Below are 10,063 nucleotides of genomic sequence, written 5' to 3'. Positions count from 1 at the left end.
CTCCCTATTACCGTGAGCCTGAAAGTCAAAAGAGACACAGGTGAATTTAGATATATAATTATAGGGAATAAATTTATTCTACAGGCATGCAAGCGTCTCTTCATCTGCTATGCGGACGGGAGTGACAGACGCAGACTGAATATTCGGGTGTGCCAGAAATCTGCGCTCTCCATCCCTGCGAGCGCGTCTCATTGAGATCTACACGCTCGGCATGAATCTCATCCCAGCGTTTATTTACAGGCGATATCACTGTGGTCAGGTGTAATGTGTTTTATTGCTCTGAGATGTGCGCACAGGATTAAATCGGATGGAGCAGCGGTACGCCGTTAAGCCAGTAACCGAGAGGAGAGCGACATTTGCGTATTGCAACTGAACTGTCTGTGCGTGTAAATCTGAGAAGAATGGACACGCAAAATATGATGCAGTGCAAGTGTCGTCATCCGAGCATCCGTTATTTCTGTTAAACGGCTTTTTCGATTTATCACGGAAAGTCCTTCATGCCTCACGGAAACAACCCTTTGGACTGTATGAGGTAGATTATTGTTTATATAAGTGTATGTTTGAATAGATCAACGTCTTGAATCTCTGAAGGTTTGGGTATTCGCAAACCATCTTCGTATTATTAATTTATTCGGGTCATCATTAAGTATTCATACTGACATTTCCGTTGGGAATATTATCTCTGATGCACTGGAATGCGTCTTCTTCGTAAGAGTTTAGTCATTATTTTTGCTGTCCCAAGTGTGATTATTCACCTTAATGAGATTGCTTGGCTGAATGATGCGGATGCATAGAGGCTGAATGAGAAGAGAGCTGGAAGAGAACATCATTGGAGTCACGGACAGACTGCCACATCCACGCTGAACGAATCACTGTGACATCTGGCACTAAAACTGCTTAGTCTGTCGCGACATCTGTGAGCTGTTCTGGCTGTACTCGAGTTTAGGTGGCACCCCAGGCAACATCCGGAGAGGACCGAGTCCGGATTGAATCCGCACAGGACCGAAGTCTAAACTAATGCAGAGTGGACTGAGTCTGGGCTGAATTCGTAAAAGTAAATTCAACCCAGACAGGATCTGATTCCGGACGCAATCTAGTCAGGAACTGAATCCAGTCTCAGTCTAGATAGGATCTGAATCCAGACTGAGTTCATAAAGGACCTAAATCTAGATTGAATCCAGATAGGACCTGATCCAGTCTTAATCGTGATAGGATCTGAATCAAAACTGAGTTCATAAAGGATCTAAATCTAGACTGAAGCCAGATAGGACCTGAACCCAGTCTCAATCTTGATAAGATCTGAATCAAGACTGTTCACAAAGGATTAAATCTAGACTGAATCCAGATAGGACCTTTAACCCAGTCTCAATCTTGATAAGATCTGAATCAAGACTGTTCACAAAGGATTAAATCTAGACTGAATCCAGATAGGACCTGAACCCAGTCTCAATCTTGATAAGATCTGAATCAAGACTGTTCATAAAGGATTAAATCTAGACTGAATCCCGATAGGACCTTTAACCCTGTCTCAATCTTGATAAGATCTGAATCAAGACTGTTCATAAAGGATTAAATCTAGACGGAATCCAAAAAGGACCTGAATCAAGACTAAATCCAGGTGTGAATTCAGACTGAATCCATAAAAGACCTGAGTGCATTTCAAACGAATCGATTGAATCCAGATACAACCTAAATCTAGATTTCATCCAGATCTGACCAGTATCAATCCAAATAGTACTGAATCCAAAAAGGATTTAAATTTGACCTGAATCCAGTCTCAATCTAGATAGGATATGAATCTAGACTGAATTTATAAAGAACCTAAATCTAGACTAATTCCAGACTGAGTTTATAAAGGAACTAAATCTAGACTGAATCCAAATAAGACCTGAACCCAGTCTTAATCTAGATAGGATCTGAATCCAGATTGAGTTCATAAAGGACCTAAATCTAGACAGATCTAACCAGAATTCAGCGTCAATCCAAATAGGATCTGAATCCAAAAAGGAACTAAATCTGGACTGAATCCAGACAGGACCTGAATCTAAGCAGAATTCGATAGAACCTAAATCTAGATTAATTCCAGATCAAACCAGAATTCAGACTCAATTCAGACAGGATCTTAAAATCAGATTGAGTGCAGTTCAAATCCACCATAGTTCAAACTGAATCCAGATAGGACCTAAATCTAGATTCAGTCCAGATCAGACCAGAATTCAGATTCAATTCAGATAGGATCTCAAATTCAGATTGGACTGAGTGCAGTTCAAATCCAACATAGTCCAAACTGAATCCGGATAAAATCTAAATCTAGATTTCAGTCCAGATAGGATCTCCATATCCAGGTTGAAGCCAGAGAGCGCCTGAGAACTGAATCCAAACTAAATATAGAGAGAACCTAGTTAAGGTTGAATCTATAGAGGACCTGAGTCCTATTTGAATCCATAAGAAGTACTGAATCCATCTATGATCCCTGGGACACCTGCAACGATGCTCCCAGCCACTGAGGCAGCCAAGATCTACCAGACCAACTATGTCAGGAACTCTCGTGCCATCGGGGTCCTGTGGGCCATCTTCACCATCCTCTTCGCCATTGTCAACGTGGTATGTTTCGTTCAGCCCTACTGGATCGGGGACGGCATGGACACGCCACAGGCCGGCTACTTCGGCCTCTTTCACTACTGCATAGGGAGCGGAATGTCCCGGGACCTGAAGTGCCAGGGGAGCTTCACAGAGTTTGGCTCCATCCCGTCTAGCGCCTTCAAAGCTGCGTCCTTCTTCATTGGTATGTCCATGGTGTTGGTCCTCTCCTGCATCGGCTGCTTCGCCTTCTTCTTCTTCTGCAGTACAGCCACTGTGTATAAGATCTGCGGGTGGATGCAGCTGGCAGCAGGTGAGTGAGTGACTGTGCATCATTTGGAGGTTTCCCAGTGACTACAGATGTACGAGTAACCAAGAGCCAGGAGTGTGATATGAAAGCCTGGAAGTCAGAAAGACAATCTGTGATGTCCAAACACACACAGATGCATACTGGCATATCGTATAATGTTTGCAGTTGGCACATTCAAATATTTTTATAAATTTGTCATGGCACCATGAAAAAAAAAGAAAAAGATAGTATTATCATAGTAGTTTGGGGTCAATCTATTCATTTATTGATTTATGTATTATTGCTATTATTTTTAGGAAGTGAATAGTTTTAGGATACATTAAGTGATCAAAAGTGTCATATATATATATATATATATATATATAAGAATCTGAATCAAGACTGAATCAAGACTGAGTTCAGTGTCAGTATATGTATATATATATATATATATATATATATATATATGAATCTGAATCAAGACTCAGTTCATAAAGGACCTGAATCCAGACTACATCCAGATGTGAATTCAGACTGAATCCATAAAGGACCTAGGTGTATTTCGAACGCATTGCGTATCTAAGTCCAAATTGAATCCAGATACAACCTAAATCTAGATTTCATCCAGATCTGACCAGTATCAATCCAAATAGCATCTCAATCCAAAAAGGACCTAAATCTGGACTGAATCCAGACAGAACATAAATCCAGTCTCAATCTATTTTTTTGAGCACCAAAGTATTATATTAAAATCATTTCTGATACATCATGTGACACTAAATAATGGATTAATTGCTGCTAAAAATTCAGCTTTGCCTCACAGGAATAAATTACACTATAAAATATATTAAAATAGAAAAGAAATATGTATTATAATTATAATATTTAATTTAAAACAAAAAAATAATAATACAAAAAAACTGAAATAACATTTCACTATTATTTACTACTGTTTTACTGTACTTTGATCAAATAAATACACTTTTAAACAGTAATGTACACATTCAGATTCTAAATACAAGGATTTTTAGTAGAAGTCTAACAATGTCTGCTCTAATTAAATTTTTTTACATATAAACCTCACATTTTTAATTCTCATGTGTTTGGATCTCAATGTATATGTTTTAGATACACTTAATTTATTATTATTATTATTATAGATATTTTTTAATTAGACAAATAAACAGTTTCTATCAAAAATTTAAACTATTCATTAAAATACTCTGTAATGAACACTTAGTTTACATTGCCATTCATTTGATCACTATTAAGTAGTCTTTTTGGTGCATCCCCCAAATGTGATGCTAGTAGAAAAACACTTTATAAATTAGACCCGCTAGCCATTCAATGAATCCACAGTGGACAAGATTATATATATAAATAAATCATGCGTACCACTTTGTTATCCTTAAATTAAACACATGAGCATGATGAGAAGATGAGAAAATGAGCTTGAGCACTGGACATGTCTTTTTTTTCTTCTGCAAAGACAAAAACAACTGCAGATAGGCTTAGTCAGTTTATTTTTCCCCAGCTGACCAATGCTGAACGTGTCCTTAATATTTTTGATGTATGCTTCTAGTAGTAATTTCATGTTGTTTAATGGCCTCTGAGAGTTTGGTTTGGTTGTGTTGTGTTCTGAAGGCTTGCATTTAATAGGAGCAGAATCTATGATGAGACACACATTGCTTTCATCTGAAGGCTTTGGCTTCAAAGGACTGCATGAGTAGAGTCAGCAGTAAGAACATATATCGCCCTGTATGCTAATATTTACTTCTTTGAGTTCTATTTTTTCCTGTTTCATTTGTATTCCTGACAGCGTCAAGAAGTTTAAAAGCTCCAGGGCTCCATTTAGTTTGATGCATTTTCAGGAGTTACTGACCGCCCTTTCTGAATGTGTATGTGACTAGTGGACTGTGCTCTGCCTATTGGTTTTTGCTGTTGCAACTGAGGGTTGCACCACAGGAGAATATGTTCTAAACATATCCAGCCAAATTTCTCAAAATGTCGAGCGCCCTTGTAAACATTTCAGTTTTTCACCGAAAGGAGAAAGACAGGGGTTGTCTATTTTTGTGCCTGGCCTCAGGGACTTCAGGTGAGTTTTGAAACTAACTCACAGTTGTGGACAAATTACTGTCATAGGTGGCCTATGTGTAGCTGTCAGAGCAAAATGACATATGATGTTCTTGCAACCTTGGGTATTACTTACTGTAGCTGTTTATAGAGAACAGTTCTGTCATCATTTACTCAACTTTATGTCATTCCAAAACCATATGATTTTTTTCCTCTTTTTTTCTCTGTGAAACACAAAAGGAGATGTTTATAGAAGACGGTTTTCGGCACTGAGAAACTGTGACTTTTTATCTCACAATTCTGGCTTTTTTATTGCTCAGAATTGTGAGATATAAACTTGCAATTGTGAGTTATAAAGTCAGAATTGAGAGATGTAAACTTGTAATTCTGAGAAAAAGGTCAGAACTGCGGGTTTATGTTACAATTGTGATTTTTTTTCCCTCAGAATTGCTGACAATTGTTTATATCTCACAATTCTGATTTTATAACTAGTAATTCCAAGTTAAGTCAGAATTGTGAGAATTAACTCACAATTCTGAGAAAATATCAGTCTTTTTTCCTCTCAGAACTGGACTTTATAACTCACAATTGTGAGTTTATCTTACAGTTCTGAGAAAAATTTCGGAAATGCGAGTTTATATCTTGCAGTTCTAACTTTATTTCTCGCAATTGCAAGTTTTTATTACGCAATTCCGAGAAAAAATTCTGAATTGCCTGTTTATGCAATTCTGACTTCATAAACTCTTAAAAATAAAGGTTCTTTATTGGCATAAGTGGTTCCATGAAGAACCTTGAACATCCATGGAACCTTTCGAATGCAGAAAAGGTTCTTTACAGTCGAAAAAGATTTTTAAAATGTTCTTCAAAATGGTTCTTTTACAAACTGTTCACTGAAAGGTTCTTTGGGAAATCAAAAATGGTTCTTCTATGGCATCACTTTATATGGAACCTTTATTTTTAAGAGTGTATCTCGCAAATCTGACTTTAAATCACTCAATTCTGAGAAAAAAAAATTAAGATTTGATATATTCCCCAGTTCTGAGAAAAATGTCAGAGCTGATATCTTGCAATTCTGACTTTGTTTCTCACAATTGCGAGTTTATGTCCTGTAATTCTGACTTTATATCTTGAAATTCTGACTTTATAACTCACAATTGTGAGTTTATATTTCCCAATTCTGAGAAAGAAGTCAGAATTACAAATACACAGTTCTGAGGAAAAAAAGTCAGAATTGTGAGTTTATATCTTGCACTTCTGACTTTATTTCTCACAACTGTGAGTTTTTATTACACAATTCTGAGAAAAATTGCAATTCTGACTTTATAACTCGAAATTGTGGGTTTATATTATGTTATTCTGTGGGAAAAAAAGTCAGAATTGCCTGTTTATATCTCTCAATTCTGAGAAAAAAATTCAGAATTGCTTGTTTATATCTCGCAGTTCTGACTTCATTACTTGCTACTGCGAGTTTATATCTCCCAGTTCTAAGAAAAAAGTCAGAATTGTGTATTTATATTTTGCAATTCTGACTTTATAAACTCTTAAAAATAAAGGTTCTTTATTGGCATAAGTGGTTCCATGAAGAACCTTGAACATACATGGAACCTTTCAAATGCAGAAAAGGTTCTTTATAGTCGAAAAAGGGTTTTAAAATGTTCTTTAAAATGGTTCTTTCAAGAACTGTTCACTGAAAGGTTCTTTGGGGAATCAAAAATGGTTCTTCTATGGCATCACTTTATATTGAACCTTTATTTTTAAGAGTGTATCTCGCAATTCTGACATATTTCACTCAATTCTGAGAAAAAAAAATCAGATTTTATATTTCCCAATTCTGAGAAAAATGTCAGAATTGTGAGTTTATATCTTGCAATTCTGACTTTGTTTCTCACAATTGCGAGTTTATATCCTGGAATTCTGACTTATATCTTCAAATTCTGACTTTATTTCTCACAATTCTGACTTTATAACTCAAAATTGTGGGTTTATATCACGTTATTCTGTGAAAAAAAAAAAAGTTTATTTTATTTTTTTATTACTCACTGCTACAAGTTTATATCTCCCAGTTCTAAGAAAAAAGTCTTGAGAAGAAGAATTGTGTCTTTAAGAATTGTGAGTTTATATCTTGCAATTCTGACTTTATAAACTCTTAAAAATAAAGGTTCTTTATTGGCATCAATGGTTCCATGAAGAACCTTGAGCATTCATGAAACATTTCAAATCCAGAAAAGGTTCTTTATAATCAAAAAAGGTTCTTTACATTTTTAAAATGTTCTTCAAAGTGGTTCTTTTAAGAACTGTTCACTGAAAGGTTCTTTGGGAAACCAAAAATGGTTTTTCTATGGCATCACTGCAAAAACACCCTTTTGGAACCTTTATTTTTAAGTGTATCTCACAATTCTGACTTTATATCACTCAATTCTGTGAAAAAATTCTGACTTTATTTCTCGCAATTGGGAGTTTATATCTCCCAATTCTGAGTTGTGAGAGTTGTGAGTTTTATCTTGAAATTCTGACTTTATAACTCATAATTGAGTTTATATCAATTATTCTGAGGAAAAAAGTCAAATTGCCTGTTTATATCTCACAATTCTGACTTTATACCACTCAATTCTGAGAAAAAATGTACTTTATTTCTCTCAATTGCAATTTCATATCCAGTAATTCTGACTTTATTTTTTGCAATTCTAACTTTCTAACTTGCAATTGCGAGTTTTTATTATGCAATTCTGAGAAAAAAGACAAATAACTAAAAAATGTGAGTTTATATCACATTTCACAATAGTATTCACAAATCACAATTCTGACTTTATTACTGGCAATTGCAAGTCTCTATCTCACAATTTTGAGAAAAAGTCAGAATTGTTAGATACAATTACAGTTCTGAGAAAAAAAGTCAGAAGTGTGAGTTTATATCTTGCAATTTTGACTTTATTTATTGCAAATGTGGGTTTAAATCCCCTAATTCTGACTTTATAACTTGTAATTGCACGTTTTCAGAATTGTCACAATTCTGACTTTTTCACAATTGCGAGTTTATATCCAGTAATTCTGAGAAAAAAAGTCAGAATAGCCTGTTTATACCTTGCAATTCTGACTTTATTGCTTGCTATTGCAAGTTTATACCAATTCTGAAAAAAAGACGTAAACTCGCAAAGAGAAAAAAATTAAAAATAGTGAGATGAAAGGGTTTATATTGCATAATTTTATATTATGCAATTCTGAGTTTATATCTCGTAATTCTGACTTTATATTATGAAATTCTGACTTTATAACTTGCAATTGTGAGTTTTTATTACACAGTTCTGGAAAAAAAAAAGTCAGAATTGCATAATAAAAATTCGCAATTGCAAGTTATAACTCGAAATTGTGAGTTTATATCGCCTTATTCTAAGGGAAAAAAGTCAGAATTGCCTGTTTAAATCTTGCAGTTCTGACTTTATTACTCACTATTGTGAGTTTATATCTCCTAATTCTGAAAAAACAGTCAGATTTGCGAGATGTAAACTCACAATTGCGAGAAAAGTCAGAATAGTGAAGTGAATTTTTTGTTTTTTCAGTGGTGGAAACAGCCTCCCATAGATGTCCACAGAAGGTCCAGTCAGCTCTTTTTCATACACTGAAAAAAAACAATCAAGGGCAGTCACGTTTAAAAAATGACATAAAGCACTATTAAAGTATCAAAAACGTCATACCATAGTTTGTGTGCAAAAAGGCCAAAAATATAAATTTAACATGGCCTCAATCAAAAAAATCAACATATATTAATTTAAAATATAATAATAATATACATTTTTAATCATGTGAAATGAATATAAATGATTTAAATAAATTTAACATGAGTATGGTGTCACTGATGCAAAAATGAAGTTAGTTCTTTCTAGGATTTTCTACTTATGAAGTCGCCCTTGATCCCTGCGCCCATGAATATGAGTGGTTCAGATCATTATATCTTCCTTAAAGTGTGATTTGCAAGTTCAAGTCTTGCTGGACTGACAGTTTTTTTAATGAAGCAATTAAAAAAGCATTTGTCAGTAAATGTTTATTAGTGATGGCAGTGAATTCGATTGCACTTGCAGAGGGGAATAACCTCAAGTAGCTTTACTGCAGCCACTGTTTTCAGCAAATGTGGAAAAAAAAAAAGATTACATAATCAGATTTTTAAGGATGCCAGCAGCTTAACCACAGATTTTTAAGGGGAGGGGGTTGAAGTCTAAATAGGTCTGGAATCGCCTGTGGTGCCAAGTTTGAATTCGAAAGTGCAAATAAGATTTGAGAGCGAAGGCAGATGGGAATATTTGACAAGAATTTACTTAAGCTTTGCTCTGGTTTTCATGGAAGAAAGTAAGTCATAGAGGTTTGGAACAACAAGAGGATGAGTAAATGAAATTAATTATTCTTCGAATTGCTGTAGAAGCTTTATTTCTTAATGAACGATGGACATTTTAAACCTAGTGTTTTGGGGTAAAAGGACTGATTGATTTTTAGCGCTATTAAGACATTAAGAAGCCATTTAGCACAATGTATTTGTCTTTCTTTTAAAACCTTTTTGCTTCTGGTACAGGTGAGATCTGAATGGATGTTTCATAGGACTGTCTAAACAGCCTATATGAGGTGCAAACTAGGATTAGCGGTTAGCGATAAAAGGCCCATTTGGATTTCTAATGGCTCATTGATCGGGTGAAACTCTCCTCAGAACAGCATGTATGTGGGTAATGAGAAACTAATGTTGTCACTGTTTACTTCTCACCGCCTTGAAGGAACACAGTCAGCGCTGGTGGCCCTAGTGGGTCACACCAGACTGTAATCTGTTAAATTCAGCACTGCATTGACAATTACCAACCATAAAATCACAACTGTGAAGACCTGCAGTGTGAATGTCCTAGTACAGAGCAAAAGAGGTGTTAATGGAATCGACCAGAAGTTAATATTTCAATGATAAATGATACACTGCAAATGAAACTGTCACAAACACTTACAAAACTAAAATCAGACTAAATGGCTTGGTCACTACTGAGAGCAATTACAAAATGATGCAACATATGGACATATGCATACATAGTGACCATTAATGACTGAGGGTTATGAGCTCTACAGAGGCACAGGGCAGCTTGTGAATGGAGA

The 10,063-nt window shown here is 35.4% G+C and overlaps 1 protein-coding gene across 1 annotated transcript in view; it reads left to right on the top strand.

Annotated features, from left to right (window-relative positions):
- The first annotated feature begins 20 nt into the window (after positions 1-20).
- lhfpl3 (LHFPL tetraspan subfamily member 3) overlaps positions 21-10,063 on the top strand; it is a 64,348-nt gene continuing 54,305 nt past the window's right edge. Inside the window, exon 1 of the mRNA XM_051107604.1 lies at positions 21-2,893. Coding sequence (XP_050963561.1) covers positions 2,467-2,893 — 427 coding nt within the window. The 5' untranslated portion in view covers positions 21-2,466. The remainder of the gene's footprint in view (positions 2,894-10,063) is intronic.

The sequence above is a fragment of the Labeo rohita genome, chromosome 4, assembly GCF_022985175.1.
Source record: "Labeo rohita strain BAU-BD-2019 chromosome 4, IGBB_LRoh.1.0, whole genome shotgun sequence".
NCBI lineage: Eukaryota > Metazoa > Chordata > Actinopteri > Cypriniformes > Cyprinidae > Labeo > Labeo rohita.
This window is presented reverse-complemented; position numbering and strand designations above follow the sequence as displayed.